This window comes from Ostrea edulis, chromosome 1 (assembly GCF_947568905.1).
Source record: "Ostrea edulis chromosome 1, xbOstEdul1.1, whole genome shotgun sequence".
In the NCBI taxonomy this organism is placed as follows: domain Eukaryota; kingdom Metazoa; phylum Mollusca; class Bivalvia; order Ostreida; family Ostreidae; genus Ostrea; species Ostrea edulis.
In genome coordinates this window covers 78,489,938-78,508,488 of record NC_079164.1, presented here as the reverse complement: position 1 = coordinate 78,508,488, position 18,551 = coordinate 78,489,938, and the positions used below count along the sequence as shown (strand labels likewise).

Below are 18,551 nucleotides of genomic sequence, written 5' to 3'. Positions count from 1 at the left end.
TAATTATGATAAATCGCATTGAATTACGATTTTAACAATCAGTGTGTTTCATTGATATGTCAATCAAACGTTAAATTCAGTTAATCAAATTATAGCAATTACCTCTTCCATTGTTTAACATGTAGTGATTACCTGTGAAAGTGACGGCAGCCATTTTTTCTCAAAATCTCTCAGTGGCATGGAAATATATATCAATGACTAATAAAAACATTTATTTTGTTAAAAAAGAAGAGAAACCTAATAAAACTACATTAGATAACCGCTTTTAGTTTAAAAGAAATATGCAACTTGAAGGAAGAATTAATGTCTCACAAGACAATAATTATTTAATCACCAAAATTACATACTCAAGTGCCTGTGTTAAAGGTAAAAAGTGTTTGAAATCATTAAAAACTGGTGTTATTACTGTACTATACAAGATGGGGTAATTTTCATTGAATTAAATTTTGGGTGACGAAAAGACAGCTAATACCCCTTTAAGCAACTCAGTTAAAAACCGTAATACACGTAAAGGTGTTATTTTGATTAATTAGTTATCCGAGTATTTGTTAGTTATCAATACTAATACGTTTATAGAATATCCATTGCTATTATTGAACTCAAACACGCTGGTGCTAATATATTTGCATATACCTAGTACCCGATCTATCCTCAAAGAATGAAAAACATTTGACGCACTTGCAGAAATCGAGATACAACTTATTGAATAATATTAGTGAAGAAAAACAATGGATGACTAACACCCAAACAAACACGGTCCTTAAAGTTCGGAATGATGTCAACTATTGCACTGGAAGTTTTTGGGATTAAATCGTATCAGAAGCCCGTGTGCGTAGTAGAGACTGCGATATGTACACAAAAGAGAAGATAAAAAGGACTATATATACAAGCGTCTACTATGTAAAACAACAACAAACAAGCGATTTACATCCTAGCTCAAAGTAAGTCTATAGACTACATGATATCTCTTGTTTCTTTTTGAATTTTCAAAATTGTTTTAAAAATCTTAGACTTTAATTTTGAAATTGTGCACTTTGCAAAACAATTTGATTTCTTTTTTTATCTTCCCTTTAAAATTGAGCATTGATGGAACGACTTCTGCTTTTCCAGGCGCTGAAATATTTGAATTGAATTTGAAAATGTTCGGCCTTCTTATGCTGGTGCTGGTCCCTGCAGTGTTCGGGCACGGTTACATCCAGGAGCCCCCCTCCCGCTCCAGCATGTGGAGGTTTGGGTTCAATACACCCCATAATTATAACGACAACCAACTCTTCTGTGGGGGATTTGACGTAAGTAAATATGTCGGTGGAAGTTGTCTGCGACAAATCGGATTCATCTCTAGTGTTCTGTACATAAAAAATACAAGTGTGCATATTGTAATCCGTAATCTAATATACAGTAATATCTGCTTATAAGGAATCTTGAGAACATCTTGTATATCCGACATTCCTTATATCAATATAAGTAAAGGGAGTTGATTTAAAAATACGTAGGTCTACACTCTTAATATAGCAACCACCACCCATTTTTTTTTTAAAATTACCCAAAACAATAAAAATCAGGTGTTATTACCAATTTTGAGTATGCTGATTTCAAATCTGGATTCCTTTTACTCCAATTTCTTATAGAAAATGAGGTATAGTGTCTTAAACACCCCTACCGTCAGGTTGCCTAAAACGGAAAATGTTTCATTTCGCATCAAAAAGTCACCCAACTTTATTTCTTGAAACACCATTACCCAAAACAATAAAAAGCAGGTGTAATTACCAATTTTGAGTATGCTGAATCCAATTCTGAATTCCTTTTACTCCACTTCCTTACAGAAAATGAGGTATAGTGTCTTAAACACCCCTATCGTCAGGTTGTCAAAAATTGAAAATGTTCCATTTCACATTAAAAAGTGACCTGAAAGTTATTTCTTGAAATAAGGCATACAACAGAAAACAATTAATACTGAATTGTTCCATGAACATTCTTAGTTGTTTTGGAAAGAATATATCTCACCTCTGGACTTCACAGATACAGGAAAGGAAGAGGAATACGGGGCGGATCAACGATCTTAAATTTAATCAAATTGGGCCATAGCCTAATGAACTGATGAACAGGAGCAAAAGTAAAATTAATAGGAAAACTGATTTATTAAACATCAGCAAATCTTTTCCGAGAACTTCTGGTAGAGCTGTCGGGGGGAGGGGGGGGGGGGCTGAGTTGCATCATTATCAGAATTTACCGAAGCAGTGGACTCTCTGGCCAGCCTGGGGGCTGAGCTAGTTGCATCAGAACTGACAGAAGCAGAACTCTCTGGCCAGTCGGGGGGCTGAGTGGTATCAGAATCTATTATTTATTTATTTTTATTTTTTCAAAATTCAGAAATTTAAAAACTGCATGATCAGATTTTTTTGGAACACTAATAATTAATGTTCCTTTATTGCGATGACTCTTCAAGTACAAACCATGATACTATAAAAAAAAAAATGAAATGAAATGATAGATAAATAAATAAATAAAATATTTGTAAGTTACTTTATTTATCTGTAAGTAAGTCACTAATTAAGTGTAACTGGTGGCAGTGCAACTTGCAAGTGAAAATTGCATCATCTGTAGCTTATGACCCCTTTTGCCTTGCCTTGTAATTAATATTGTTGAAAATTTGGCAAATAGCATTTTTAACCCCCCAGTCCATACCCAACTTTTCTTTAAACGTTAAAAATCCAGCTAATTCAGTGAGGAAGAAATGTCACTACCATATTTCGAATTTCCTCTAGACTATATCAAATTAAATACCGCACTGCTATCAGTCACATGATCATGATGATGTTGACTACTAAGTATTTGTAAAAAGAATATGCATGTCATATCAGATCTTATTTCGATACACCCATCCACACGTAGGCCTAGTTATGTACGCCTATATTATACATGTATGCACTTACATGTACTAGTACATCATTTATATGCACGGTGTTATCCAATATCATAGTAGATTTATACCAATTATTAGTATGTATGCGAAAGACACTGTATTGGGAAAAAAATTGTGAATGACCCCCCCCCCCCCCTAACAAGTACCATCATCCATCATATTGCTTGTTATACTGCCATTAACGAACTGCAAAGATTCACCTTTCCGTCTTATATTAGACCACTTGATACAGCCACGTACCTGTAAAATTATGATTTTATATCGCCTAGTATATCATGTATATTATAATACACAAGAATAACTCTCATTTAAAATCTAACTTTTAAAAAATCAACTTAATTTCCTTGATATTGGAAATCTGTAATTAATATTAAGATAATTAGGAATATATATAATTTGAGATCAAATAATAAGTCTAATTATTCATATAATATGCATGCATTAGCACAACTAACTTATAATTAGCAATCTGACCCCCCCCCCCCCTCCCACCTTAGTCTTGTAACTCGAATATAAATGCATGTGCATTTGTATATACAATGTATGTAAAAACAAAATGCTTGCTCATAACATGCTGGGCAGTAATTAAGACTGAATTGTTTATATGTACATGTATTGATCAGCTTCAAATGGTTAACATTCAATCAACAGGTTTTGGCTACAGTCAGGTGCCTAACTAACCCCCTCCCCCGCCCTTGATTTATTTTGGCGATATTTTCTTCAAAATGTGTGGATTCCCTGTCTATCCCATCCCAATTTAGGTAGTCGTTTCACTGTTAGTATGAATTAGTAGTTTATTAATTAATGTATCAATTAAGATTGTATGCCAACATGTTTGGTAAATCAATATATAGATTGAATTGAATAAATTCACTTCGCTTAATTAGCAATGCAAATATATAATTCAAAGTTAATTTGCTCCAATTTTCTTTCCTCCCCAGTGTCTGCGCGTCAAAGCGTCGGGTTTCGCGCGGTATCTATGTTCAATTCTACAACTTCATGCGCTGAAGAGTTCCATATACGACTTGCGACAAAAGAATTTACGATATACGATTACGATACGTTTTGTAAAACGGTCCTACGATTTGTCGTAAGTTCTTCAAATTTATGACTTAGGACTTAAGATTTACGACTTTTTGTAAAACGGGCCCCAGGTCTGTGAGTGTGATGGAAAAGATTCTGATGAAAATAAAGATTCACTCATCATTCAGAAATGTATAAACATTGCACTATTGTATACCACCGGTACGTTGTGAGTACGTTAATAATGGGAGTTATCTTTCCCTGGATATCTAAATCAATCAAATACTATATGAACACGGGCAATTATCGTCCATGTTTGACCTCAGTATAATTTATTTATGCATAAAATGTATTAATATGTCACTCTTTGTTGCGTATTTCACCGTTAAGTACATGTTTACATATACTCGCTCTGCTTAATCGATCGCTTCAATCTCAAAGGGATTTTCTGGAATGTGCCTAATCACGTGAGATACGCAAAATATAGCTATTTTAGATCCGAACGATCAACTTCGCATCATTCGTAGGCTCTAGGTTTATCCATACTAGCTCGTAAAAAATAGGGTGGAACCTCGTCCCACTTTTCCTGTAGAAATAAAAATAGAACATGACGCGCCACCTAGCGAGCGTGGTTGTTGTTACTTAATATACCCTCTCATCAACTGCATATGCTTTTTGTATACATAAAAGAACGATTCTTATCTGTGCATTGCCTTTAACAGTGCCATTTTAACTAAAGTTTGAACACACGATTAGACTTGGTTATAAACAACAGAAACCACATTGTACTATTGATAAGAAGTCCCTTGTAACCGAGAGTCTCTCATAATAGAGCCCTTGACTTTTTCTCAAAGGGATTTCCAAATCAATTCTTAAACAACAACTCTCTGTAAGCAGGTCCCTTGTATAAATCTAATAAACAGAGATTGGTGATATTCATTTTTCTAGAGGCAATGGAACAAAAATGGTGGGAAATGCGGAATATGTGGTGATCCCTGGGATGGAGTACGCGAAAACGAGGCTGGTGGACGTTATGCAACAGGAAGAATAAGCAGACGATACACAGAGGGTCAAATAATTGATGTAAGACATGTTACTGTTCAGCATTTCAGACTCAACTCATGACTGTTTAATTCTTTATTGCATGGTTTGTTACATGGGATATTGGTCGGAAAAGTATGAGTATCAACTTTACTGCCATTACACATTGCCTGACAGCCAGCCGTAATTGCTGAATGTCCGTAATTTATTGTATTCTTAGTACACAATAAAACGATCTGCAGAAAGAAACACAACGCTTTCTTTAATATTCAGAAAATAACACCTTACAACTCAATATATAGAACACAAGCAATACCTCATGTTATAACAACTTTTGAAAAAAACTCAGTATCCCTTTTATATGGCATCACGCCGGCCACGAAACAACTAGAGATAAAACGATGAAAATCGCAAAAACCTCTAGAAAACCTGTGTCCGATACCAGGTGCCGCTGGATGCAGGGTGTTGTGAACGGACCTCACAACTAATCTGTATATTTTACATTACATGGAACGAATAAAAACAAGATTTTATTATACATAAATATTTCGTCTATCTCGTGACGAGCGGCGGGTAGAAGTGAATACCTGAATTACTCGCAATCTATTGGCTGGATCATTCCATATTACACTGTACTGTACCATCAATACAACAATATCACGTGATTACTAACGAAACGCGGGATATTATAATTATAAATATTTGTGATTTGTCTTCATTTCAGGTTAAAGTTAAAATCACTGCCTCCCACAAGGGTTATTTCGAATTCCGTTTATGTCCGAACAACAATGTTCATAAACCCGCCACACAGGCCTGTCTAGACCAATACGTTCTCCATCAGCCGTCGGGGAGTGTTCGATTTATGGAACAGGGACGTCCTCAGGTCTACTCACTAAAACTGAAACTTCCCACCGGACTGACGTGTTCACAGTGTGTTCTACAGTGGAAATACAACACTGGTATTTTATTTGAATTTTGAAAAACATTTTCAATAAAATTTCTTCATTAAATCTGTTAGTACCCGTAGTATTTTAAAATGCAAGAATTAAAAAAGATCTTAAACACCCAATATCCATTTTAGGCAACAGTTATGGCGTGTCCCCAGACGGACGAACCTGTAAAGGATGTGGCAAACAGGAACAGTTCTACGGCTGCGCAGACATAGCCATCGACCACTCAGCTATTGGATCTCATCAGGCCGGAAGCGTGACAACCCGTCCTCAACTCCCCCAAGTTCACGTCGGAGGCAGTTCAGGGACTTGTACCGCTACTCCAGCGTTTAGAATGATCAACCAACTGGCCGCTGATAGTTGGTGTATATCTAACTGTCGTCGGGGTAACTGTCCTTCTGCCTACTGCAGCTGGACATGCCAATATCTGCATATATCCGGGTAATTTTCGTATCCTAGATTTATTTCAGATACTACTCACGTATCAGTATTGAATATAACGATTCTAGTCTTTCATAATACGTTACAATCGATGCTATTCTTTTTTGAAAATTATGTTCTAGCACATCATTCTACATTTAAGTGGCTTTCTTATATATTTGTCGTTGTACCATTATTTTGACACTTAATATGAATAGATACCATGGGCAGCAGGCAATGCAATTAAATAGTATTACGTGGGTAGACGTGTAGCACACCAAAATATTTGTGATCAGTTTTTTTAAATTTTATTTATATATGTATCCATGCCATTTTGATGATTTTATTTGTATACGATTTTTTATACACTTTAGTTTTATAAATAAAACATTACGTGAAACTTGTTAGTTTAGTTTCATTTTTGTTTTGGGAATCAGCTACATGTAAGTCTTATGTACAGTCATTGAACGCACGTATTTAACTCCGTTGTCTACTGAATGTACAGTATTCAACTCCGACATGTACTGAATGTGCAGTATTCAACTCCGTCGTGTACTGAATGTGCAGTATTCAACTCCGACGTGTTCTGAATGTACAGTATTCAACTCCTGTGTGTACTGAATGTACAGAATTCAACTCCGGTGTGTTCTGAATGTACAGTATTCAACTCCTGTATGTACAGAATTCAACTCCGGTGTGTTCTGAATGTGCAGTATTCAACTCCGGCGTGTACTGAATGTGCAGTATTCAACTCTGGCGTGCACTGAATGTGCAATTTTCACTCTCAGTCAAGTTAATTTCTACAAAATTTGATAAACGACTAAATCCTTTATCATAACGTTGACATGAGTTTCTTCATGAATGACCATGCATTTTGATAAACCTTTATCTAAAAAAGAAAAAAATCAAATCCATTCCCAACCACAAATTATTTTTATTTGTCAAGATAACTATGATGATTCAACCACATCGCTTGTACCTTTCATTTTTCATATCTCTATCACTGGTACTGCATAAACTGCCTGTCCTTCCCCAAATATACCATTCTGTCAATCAGTTCATTAAGGAACAGTTGTGTTATATAATGACAAGCATCCAGAGAAGTAGGGAAAGGATACAAAGGAATAGATAGGAATTATACATAGGATAAGTTTATTGCAAATGAAATTCAGAAGTCGCAATGGAGGAAATCTGCGACATGAAAAGTTTCCATATCTACTAGAATATCAACTCTATTGTCATCGTCTTTTAATTATCAAATTACCGTAGACTATTGGAAGAACAATGCTGTTGTTGTTTATTAGTCAAAGCAAAGACAGCTCAAAGTATACTTTGTAATAAATCTAAAATCATATAAAGGTCAAGAAAATGACCAGTCTCTCAGCCTGACACTCATACGTACCTGTTTTATCATAGAAGCAGATTTTGTATTACAAAAAACAAAACAAACAAAAACACCCCCCCCCCAAAAAAAAAAACACTGAAAAAAGATCAATCTCATATATTCATATAAACCTTCTTTCGAGCAATATCTATATGATGTAATTCCAGATGATATTTACTAACCAGGCACAAGGAAGCTTCACGAAATCAAAAACAGCTAAAGATGATGATGCGATGAAAAGATTTGACAGTATTTATTATCATCATTGATTTTGCCAGACGGTGGTTTAATATGAAAAAGAACTTGACACCTTGTCAGAATGGAATATCAAAATACCGCATTAGACACATTAAAAGTGCACACCATCTAGATGTATATCCTTCTGTGTTTATTAAACCAGAAGGGATGAAACTGTCATTGTAAGGAAGGCTCATTATTACCACTATATTCTAACCGCACCTGGCTTTATTCCACATCAGGTACTCCTACTTATACTACCAACTTTCTTTTCGAAAGATAAATTCTTCAAAATCACCTTTCAATTTTAAACACAATTAATACCCCAGTCAATGCGACGAATGGGTATAAATTACCGTACCTACATATATACTAGATTTCAAAAAACCCATACAAACAAAGATACATTGCTGGATCCAGTAAATGTTCTACCAAGCTCATATCGTTGTTCCTCACGAAAATATTAACTACTGTGAAGGAGAAACTTCAAACATATTGTGCCACAAGATCCACGAGAAGCAGTGTAAATCAATTGTGGGCACTAAAAAATTCAAAAGAACTTTCAGTAAATTGAAATTCACAAAACTTTTCCCAAATCAACATCAAAACGTATTACTTTACAAGAATACTCCTCCCGGTAAATTAAACTAAGGCGTTTAAATATCATAGCTGCTTTTTAATTAAAAATGGACAGCGAAAATATAAATTTTTCATATTTTGTGATCAGTCATCAAAAGATTCCCTAAGTTCAACACCATTCTGATTCTACACACAAGTACTATGAAGTTGATACGGTATGTAAATGATGCCGGAGTTCCTCATTGACAATATTTACGTAGTCGTTGGTGATAAGGTCTTCCAAATGTCCATCCCGTGGGGATCTCGTTTAGAATAGGTCCTCAGTACCCCTTGCTTGTCGTAAGAGCCGACTAAATGGGGGTGGTCCTTCGGATGAGACCGCAAAAAAACGAGGCCCCGTGTCACAGCAGGTGTGGCACAATAAAGATTCCTCCCTGCCCAAAGGCCATAAGCGACGAGCATATGCCTAAATTTTGCAGCCCTTCACCGGCAATGGTGACGTCTCCATATGAGTGAAATATTCTCGAGAGGGAAGTTAAACAATATTTAATCAATCAATCAACCAAATGTATGTTGGCATTCCCACGGGCACGAATTGTGCTCCTTAGCTGACAGGTTTTTATATTCTTATGAGACAGAATTTATTCACAAGCTTCTATATGACAAGAAATAATTTCTTGCTGTAGCCCTCAACTCGACATATATATCGAAGACTTTTATCTATTAGAAATATTAATTTTCATTCACATGTCGATTTGATATAACCCAGTGAATTCAAATTAAAAGACACCACAGAGTAGAGTCTTCCACATCCATCTGCATCTAGATATTTTATTGAACATATTGTGTTAACGGCAAACTTACAACTTACCTTTATGACAAACGGGATGACTTCAGCTTCTCCTTCGTTAACTTCGTATATTTATGTACAGCAATAATTATTTCCTGCGTATGATGTTTATGTCTTTTAACTGATTCGATACGCGAGATCATGTTCTGCGTATGATCAATTTTTAAATTGAGGCATGCTACTGGCAATAAACTGACTTTAAAGGGGTTTCAACAGTCTTGTTTAAAGTCAGCATTTCGCAAATTTTATGTCCTTATAACGATCTAATTTACAAGTACAATCTGTCTTTAGGTCAAATGCTGCATGTCTAACGTGTTTCATATCGATTGTTAGGCCGTTCTTTACATATTGATTTTGACTACGGATTTCTCCGTTTACCTGATCAAGTTAGAGGACACACAGTGGATGTAACCGGTCAACAGGGGGTGCTTGTGCCACCTACATGTAGGCACCTAATCCAACCCCTGGTGTGTCCATGGGTCCGTGTTTGTTCTACTCTTAAATTTGTTTTCTCTCTGGGATTTATGAGATTGATCACTGTTCGTTATCTTCACTTTTTTTTTTATCTTTCCTATGAAAATCAAGAAATCAGGAATTCTTTGGTTTCCTCTGCACAGCTTGAGAGCTTTGTCCAACTTCGCTTTCTGGCTCAGATGTCCCCTTGCAACAGACTTTAAGAAAAAATAATCCATTAACATTTTATTCCTCACACAAGGTGCAGATTGAACCTAAAACCTTTGAAAGGAGTTAAATTTTTAAAGCTGACCGAAATATATTGCAGACTATCATTGTAAAGCTGGGAGAGGAGTAGATTTGGGGCAGATACTGAAACACGAGTTTTTCTAATGCAATTAACAAATGCTGAGAAAAGTAGTTATTCTCGACGAAGTGTCGAAGGGTATTGATGTAAGGATACTTATAGTTGGAGAGGCTATGAAAACATTCGGAGATTTTGCAAACGAATTTACTGTATTGCAGGTTTTGAACAAGGAGGCATTTTTTCTAGAATAGGTGTCGTATTTGGCCATTGCATGGATCAGTCAATAATGGCGTGAGCAGGAAAGCACATGATAAAAAGGCACCAGTCAGTTAGAAGGGCGATGGGATATAAAAAAGAACTTCGTAACTTTTGGTCTCAATGAAAATATAATTGATTCATTGTATATTGTTTAACCTCTCTCTCATCTTTCAATCATATGAAGACGTCACCATTGCTGGTGAAGGGCTGCAAAATTTAGGCCTATGCTCGGTGCTTATGGCCATTGAGCAGGGAGGGATCTTTATCGTACCACACCTGCTCTGACACGGGGCCTCGATTTGTGCGGTATCATCCGAAGGACCGCCCCATTTAGTCTCCTCTTGCGACAAGCAAGGGGTACTGAGGACCTGTTCTAACCTGATCCCACGAAAATATGAAAGACTTTGCTGTTCTCTCTTATGAAATTTCTGCAAGGTACCTTAGGGAAAAACAGTCGATTTGTAATGGAGGATGAGGTAGAATCTACAAACGAATTGCTAGATTTGTCCGTGTTGAAGGCATCTCACGAGGAGGCAGACACTGCAATGAATATACATGCCATTCATTCGTGTGTCCGCCTGCGCGTCGGGTACAGATGTTCCTTCGACAGTAAACTGTGGATACTATTATGGAATACTAGTATCTTCGAAAATAAAAACCACTCCTGTGCATGTTGTGGTAGAAAAGAATTCTTGTCAAGAATTACGCATACAATTTTCTATGGCATTTCAAAGAAATCTGTACAAAAACAGCTATGAGTTCTTGAAGGATTATCAATGGTGAAAATGACAGAAAATGAATAAAGTTTGTGAAACTTCGCCTGCAGATTGTATAGTCATACATTGTAAGAACATGGGCATCTGTCGATAAGGTCAAAAAGGTCCGAGCAAGTACGTACAGTCGTATAATATATCTACGGAAACAAGCACACATAGATTGATGACCCTATGCCCCATTGCAAAAGTGTCTTTAAAATGATACATGAATTTCCATGTGAAGAACACTGAGATGCTAATGTAAACGTGCCCACCTCTATTGCATGAATCTATACGAGTGCAGTACACGTGTCTGAGAGCTCTGTATCAATGCAACTTCATTGTATGGATCTATACAAGTGCAATACACGAGGTCGATAACTTTGCACCAATGCAAAATGAAAGAAAAACACGAACCTCTAGAACGTCAGTGTACATAATGATTAGAAAAGGCGCACCTTTAATTCTTTCAAAATTTTCATAACATTTTGTTTTTTAAAGTTGAGTTGAATTTCGACAATTTTTTCTACCTTGTAAGAATGCGGCTAAATCATAGCACGTACGTATTTATGAGGCTGTACGACATGTCCTACATTATTTCACCTGTTTGGATCAGAATTATATGATTTTAAATCGGTGTTTACAAACAACCGTCACTCAGTCATTTTATGCACAAATCAAGTGACAGTCATGTGACCAGTTCAAACTTTCAGATCATCGGCAGTCTTATCTATGTAAAGCTGTATTTTGTTACAACAGTACCGTGGCATATAAAATAAATAAAAAATACCAAATACCTCTTAGTAATTCGTTGTTTTACGCTCTTATTTTTATTTATTCTATATGGCACGGTATAAAGTGATTTCATTGAATCCAACTTATAACTTCCAAAAAAGAACAACACAATGTCTCCTTTTAGACATATTATAATTAGTTTTTGTAACAAAAATTGATTTCAAAGTACATGATTTGGAACAAGTGAATAATAAATAGAAGGATGTTACATACATCACATGGAATGTCCAACTGACAATGACTGGTCAAAGTTTGACCAACAATATCTTATATATATATAAAAAATCATGAGACTAAACACAGCCATGCCATTATTAGTTAATGAAGTAATCACAAATCTGAAAAATGATTCAGATTATTACCTTCCAACTGATATTCTACAATAGGAGGAAAGAACAGTGTTCCTCACTTGCACAACTTTTGCATTAACATTTGCTTCTTCACACAGTATTTGTAAAATTAACCTTTTCTTCAATTCTTTTTACCTTGTAAATTCAAATGAATCTCCACGTTTTAAGCTGAAATTAAAATATTGATTTTCCTTTCTGACCAGTTATTTTGACAAATGGTTAAGAAAAATACTTTATTTTTGGCCAAAAATGTAAATAGTGACATTCAATAAGCAATCAATTTCAACAAAGTTTACACCAAACTTAGTTTGTCTTTTTTTTTAAATTGAAAAATCTTTTAGATGAAGAATTGTGAAAAAAGAATTAAACATCTTTTAGAGTCAGGTTATTTTCTACCAAGTTGACCGTTAAGTGGAAACAATCTAAATTTCAATATTGGCCTTACTTTAAGGTCATACATGACGTTTCTGCCATTTTTTTTCTAGAACTATTTTTTTTATCTCCTCAATATGAAGAGTTCTTGCATGAATTCTGAAATAGGATTAAATTTATATTGTAGTGATATTACTATACTTCATATTTCAGCCTGGTTATTAGTTCAGTGCTTAGATCACCCAACTAGTAATGCAAGGGTCCGATATCCGATTGATCCAAAGATGTTTCTCACCATCTTCTCTACAATAACTCAGTAATGTCAATATATACAATCTTCTGTAATACATGACAGCTGACTTTACATTTTTACTTGCCACAACCAGGAACTATCAAAATATGCTAACTCTAAACAGACCTAGTATAGGTAATATACACCAAGTTTTGTTTTGGTAGAAACAAGATCAGTAAATTGTAACCGAAATATCGCGAAAAATTATATATCATTGAGAAACGTCATGTGTGTCTTTAAAGTATCAATACACTGAAAAATATCACTTTATTAAAAAAAATTACGAAATGTTTTGTAATCTTGTACAAAATATCAATTCTTCACCGCTGTCAATGAAAATAAAATTGTAACCATTAACAGAGTAGAGACAGGTAGACCACCATTGCATATGTATATACATAGTTTAAGAACATTACTATGTTAACATTTGAGCATATATAAAGTCAATATACTATCACATGAGGACTCATTAAAACATGATGCAATAAGTATACCAGCCTGCTGAAATAATCAAACTCCGAAGTAAAACATATAAGATTATATAGATCTTGTTTTGTCAGAAAAGAAATATATTATTGCACAATACAGATATGTTTCTAAAGATAATTCCACCTTGCCTCATAACCGAGTCGTTTATTTGGAATAAATATTATTTAAACCACAAACTATCTCAGATCTTTTACTGTCAGTCTAACCCTTTAATAAAATATAATTTTATACAAAGTTAAACACCCTAAAACATGCAGCACGTTATCACAAGTAAAACTTTCTAAAACATGCTGAAGACATTCACAAAAACATTAGAGCACTTAAATATCACAATTGTGCCAGCCATTTCATGTTGTCATGGCAACAGCTGTCATGGCATGCAGCAAAGTCACTGGAATGAACATTGTAATCATATTCTGATAAGTCATACTTTACATGGACAAAATGTGCCCAAACTGAATCAAGCTATCAAAAAATGCACGTCACTGTTGCACAGCACATTTTCCTGACTGCTGCAGGTAAGCACGACTTGGATTTGCTATGGGGCGGATTGTTTGGCAGTAGATAGGACACGGGAATCCTGGATTATGATTGATTGTAGCACTGATTGCTTAAGTAGGTTTCCCACCTTCAAACCTCACTGTAAAAGAAAATATCATGATGATTATGCATCAAAGTTCCAGTCATAGTGAATAAAAAAAAAAGAACATGAATTTTCAGTAAAATTTTGCTTTAAAAGACTTCCCTTATGAAGCAGAGGATAAAAATAATCATTTTTTAGACATAAAGAATTTACCTTGCTTCAACATTAGAGCTGAGAAGTAATTGCTTCTTAATCTTCATGATTTGAGCATGACTAAATTTCTTCTTGTCCATGTTGGATGGAATATCCACAGAAGAGATCCCATCCTTCACTTCACTGGTGTGGAGGTCCTCAAACAGTTTGGAAATATCAGTAGTTGACTTGGATTTGTGTCGATCTTTTTCGTTGATACTTTCTTCCTCGTTACAGCTGGACTCGTGTATTGTGCTGATGTCAGTGTTATTGTGACATAAATCCTCATTAATGTCGCCATCGGGGCTCAAATGTAGAGATCCGGTAGAACTGACACCACTCGAGCTATGTATGCTCCTGATGGAGTCTGTACTCTGCACTTTATTTTTAAGTGTGTTTTGTCTAATTTCTTCATCTTTGGTTCCACAATTCCATGAAAGTCTTTTATGTATACTTGTATCCTTGTCCTCGTGTTTACTTAATTCCTGAATAGCATCAGCTGTGAGGTATCTCTTTGCATCAGTCCTCGAGGACCGCCTTTGATTTAATTTCTGCTTTAAACCATCATCAAGGATATCTGGGAGTGAGGAGTTACTAGTTGCTGAGGAGGACGAGTGACCTTGACCTTTTTCTTCCTCTTCTTCGTGATTCGCTGTGTCCTCAAAGTTCGGCACTGAGTAGGAAGATTGCACTGGCGGATGACTACTTCGAATGTCCTCTGATCGCGTTCTCTCCTTGGAGAGCTGTAAGCGATGACTCTGGATTGTCTGTTCAGAGTGTGATTTGTGGAAGTAATGAGGGGGGCACTTGTCAATGGGGCTGGGCATGGGACTACTGCTGCTACGGAAGAGATCAGACACATCATACTGTGTTGTGGAGGGAGACAAAAGAGCATCCTCATTGAGGGGGTGAAGGGGTGTGGTGCGAATCACTTCCTCTACTACAACTTCCTCATTTCTGAGATATGGGAAACTGATGCTTCCTTGATTGGACTTTCTAGCTTCTCTGTATTGGGACTATAAAAACAGACATTTTTTTTTTAAAATAAAAGTTTACATAAAAGTTCCAATGAACTGAAATTCATCATTGTAAGAGTTATTGCCCTTACCTGAGATTTCCTGATGTGTTCCACCCAGACTCGAATGGAGGCTTGGTCAGCATGGAAGGTGAATGCTGACACAGGAACGTGGTACTCATTCAAGTAGATCAACAGGAAACTCCCTGTAAATGATGTAATAATGGATATCAAATTCAAGTAGATCAACAGAAAACTCCCTGTAAATGATGTAATAATGGATATCAAATTCAAGTTGTTTCGAAAGTTTTACTGCTTCAAAATTAGGACAAAATGATGAACTGTCTAGTACTCTTTTCAAACATACAGAGCTGGAGAGGGGAGTACAATACTACCCATAAATTCAATTTCTCACTCATAAACTTTGATCATAATTTCAAAACAGATCCAGTTGACTAACATTTGTACAACAACTACCTTTGTCCTTGAGTTCCTGAATGATCATGCGGTCCACTCGCATGGGAGGTTTGATAATTTTATATTTTTCCATTCTTTTGCTTGGTTTACATATCAGTAAGAGATCAGTAAACAGTAGGCATTCCACATCCATCTACAAAACAAAATTCAGTCCATACTATATACTGTAAGAGCACTACTTAACAAAGTACAATGTGTATTTCCTTTTCGCTGGTTTATAATTAACGGTGTTAGATTAATTATTGTTGGTACTACTCACTCTTGTTGCAGAGTCCTTAAGTTTGAGCACAGACTGCATAACGAGAGTTCTGGTGTGATCGGAACCACACCCAGGCATGGGTGCACGAAGGTCAAAGTTATCATAATATTCTTGAATATACTGTGGAGGAAAGGAAATAAAGGATATAAAACACCACTGCACTCCAAGCACTTAGTCTTCATTTTTATCACCACACTTGTAGCGAGGGTGAAAAAGAATTCAATTCACATTGTCAGACAATATTACAGTACATGTCATGTGTAAAAATCAAAAAGATTAAAAATCATCATGATTACAGACAGAATCAATAAACCAATACAAGCTTACTTTTAGACATTCGTCATTGGGCGACTCCACAGCATCATAAGACTCAATCTTGGCTACAATTGCGTTCAGTCGTTCTTGGTCGTGCTTATGACGCAGTGTGGCATTCACATGAGAAACAAATTTGTCCACCCCTCCAATCTGAAATTTAAAAGAATTCATATAGCTAACTTTCAAAGTACATAAATAAATCACCATCTTCTTGCTTCTAAATACCCTTTATTGGTTCAACATAGAATTGTGCACGGTCAAAATTAATTATTATACCATATAAGTGGAATTTTTAGCGAGACACAAAAGCAACTTTTCCATAAACTATGGGTATGTATATTTAGCGAGATCTAATTTCAGCGACTTTATCATTCCGGGAAAGGTAACTATTACCTCCGATATGGAATAAATTGTTAGCAATATTAGTGATCTCATCACTCTCACTAATAATGCCAACATTAAATCTCCGCTTAAAGTTCTGCTCATACAGTATTTCAGGCAAAATATTTGAATCTGATTGGATAAGAAACATTTGAAGAAAACCACACCCTCTGGGATATAGTATCTATCAAAGGGAAAGATTACTTGACAACAGGTGATATTACAAAGAAAATTGCGGATCAAATTGATGTGTGTACGTTTTTTTCTTTTTTCTTTTAAAAAAGTCTTTAAAAGCATGTGACAAGTTAAATGCAAATGATTGAATACCTTGGCAGATATATTGGTACTAGCAGCAATAATGTAACCCTCTCCAATTTTTTATTTTTTTTTATATTATTGGAACATAACATGCCCTCATATATTTTCAAAACTGAAATGTACTTCTTAAATTTACATTCTACTTTCATTTGTTAAAATAGACATCCTATATTAATCAAGATTCATACACGCATTGTTCACAACTGCAGCACATTCATGAGGAAAAATCAGTTCTATACACACACATATACATATATCTATTAAATGTATGACATTCAATGTGATAAAACAAATAGTGCGTGTACTTGGGGGTAACATTCACCCCATCTCTTTGCCTCGGTTATCTTGAGGTGAAAACTTTCAATGTAACCTTCAACTACATGCACTATTTATATGGTGTTCACTCCATCTTTCAACCATACCACACAGGAAGCAAAAAATTGTTGTTAAAGAGAGAAGCAACAAACATTCAAAACTTACTGATGACATAATGATAGATTTCTGGCATTAATGAGACTCTAAGCAACCTACAGCTGTTTCCCTGTCATTCACAATGCTCTTAAACTTTGATCCCTAACATTTTATTCATCCTTCACTGCTTTATCAGTTCCATTAGAAAAATTACCAAAAATATTATTTATGGACTATTCCTGGAGGAAGTTTCTGTAGTATACTTGTACTTTTATCACAGTTTTTGTTCCAAGATTCAACCTTTAAAGCCTACCATTTCTAAGAGGTCCCTTCGTTGTCGATCGTCTTCCGTCTTGCGAAGAATGGCCTGCAGTAACAGGGAGTATTTGGTCAGTCGCTGCATTGGCTTGACCAATAGATCGGTCAGCTTTAGCCGATTACACTGTTTCTGGGTCTCTGCCCACTGTGAGGAAAACAAACATAGAAACTATACATCTAGATGTACTTAACATGACAACTTCAGGATTACAAAACCTTGTTGGTCTCTGTTTTGGAATGACATTGTTTTTAAGTCAAAAACTACACACACACACACACACACAAAAAAACCCACTGTGATACAAACAGCTTGTTCACTTTTCTCCCACCAGAAGTTTAATGTAAAATAAAAATTTAAGTGCCTTGTTTATAGCTGTCTCTGTTTCATTTCTTGTGTTTTGCAACTTTATATTCCCACACCTAGCTGATCACCAAACTCGACACGTTGGCCGTGTTTTCAGTGTTTTCCGTGCAATAAAGAAATACAACATTACCTTTTGACAAAGGCCATACAAAACAATGTTTAGTTTTGTAAGACATACTGACCTAAAAGAACTTACCACAACAAAGGTTTTAAAGAGATCATTATCTGCGTATCTAGCCTTCATGTACTCCGTGCAGTGCTTCTGATCACTGCAGTACTTGCTGTATGGACTAAAAAGCTCACCAAACTGTAACAAATAAAGAACTTGTTTTCTTAAACAACACAAAAGGTCAAATGATTATTTATAGATCATAAGAGTATAGAATTAATTTCAACTGGAAAGTTAAAGGAACCAAATTTATCTCCTGTCCATCTTTTCT

At 35.6% G+C, this 18,551-nt stretch overlaps 2 protein-coding genes across 9 annotated transcripts in view; one reads left to right on the top strand and one right to left on the bottom strand.

Moving 5' to 3' along the window:
• Positions 1-871: 871 nt before the first annotated feature.
• Positions 872-6,762, top strand: LOC125680031 (uncharacterized). Its single transcript, XM_048919478.2, has 5 exons — positions 872-941; positions 1,111-1,289; positions 4,895-5,029; positions 5,712-5,946; positions 6,069-6,762. The coding sequence occupies exons 2-5, from the start codon at positions 1,140-1,142 to the stop codon at positions 6,380-6,382; spliced, it is 834 nt and encodes a 277-aa protein (XP_048775435.1). The 5' UTR covers positions 872-941; positions 1,111-1,139; the 3' UTR covers positions 6,383-6,762.
• A 5,328-nt stretch (positions 6,763-12,090) lies between these two features.
• LOC125680041 (pleckstrin homology domain-containing family G member 5-like) overlaps positions 12,091-18,551 on the bottom strand; it is an 82,271-nt gene continuing 75,810 nt past the window's right edge. For all 8 annotated transcript variants that reach the window (XM_056161734.1, XM_056161737.1, XM_056161739.1 and 5 more), the window contains 8 exons: positions 18,308-18,418; positions 17,743-17,892; positions 16,332-16,469; positions 16,005-16,124; positions 15,746-15,878; positions 15,362-15,474; positions 14,275-15,269; positions 12,091-14,118 (listed from right to left, as the gene is read on the bottom strand). In XM_056161734.1, coding sequence (XP_056017709.1) covers positions 14,109-14,118; positions 14,275-15,269; positions 15,362-15,474; positions 15,746-15,878; positions 16,005-16,124; positions 16,332-16,469; positions 17,743-17,892; positions 18,308-18,418 — 1,770 coding nt within the window. In that variant the 3' untranslated portion in view covers positions 12,091-14,108. The remainder of the gene's footprint in view (positions 14,119-14,274; positions 15,270-15,361; positions 15,475-15,745; positions 15,879-16,004; positions 16,125-16,331; positions 16,470-17,742; positions 17,893-18,307; positions 18,419-18,551) is intronic.

Excerpts from the sequence above, each read along its gene's own strand:
- LOC125680031 (XM_048919478.2), top strand. The coding sequence starts at position 1,140 with ATGTTCGGCCTTCTTATGCTGGTGCTGGTCCCTGCAGTGTTCGGGCAC. Across the intron at positions 1,290-4,894 it reads TCTTCTGTGGGGGATTTGAC|AGGCAATGGAACAAAAATGG; the intron begins GTAAGTAAATAT and ends TCATTTTTCTAG. Across the intron at positions 5,947-6,068 it reads ACAGTGGAAATACAACACTG|GCAACAGTTATGGCGTGTCC; the intron begins GTATTTTATTTG and ends TATCCATTTTAG.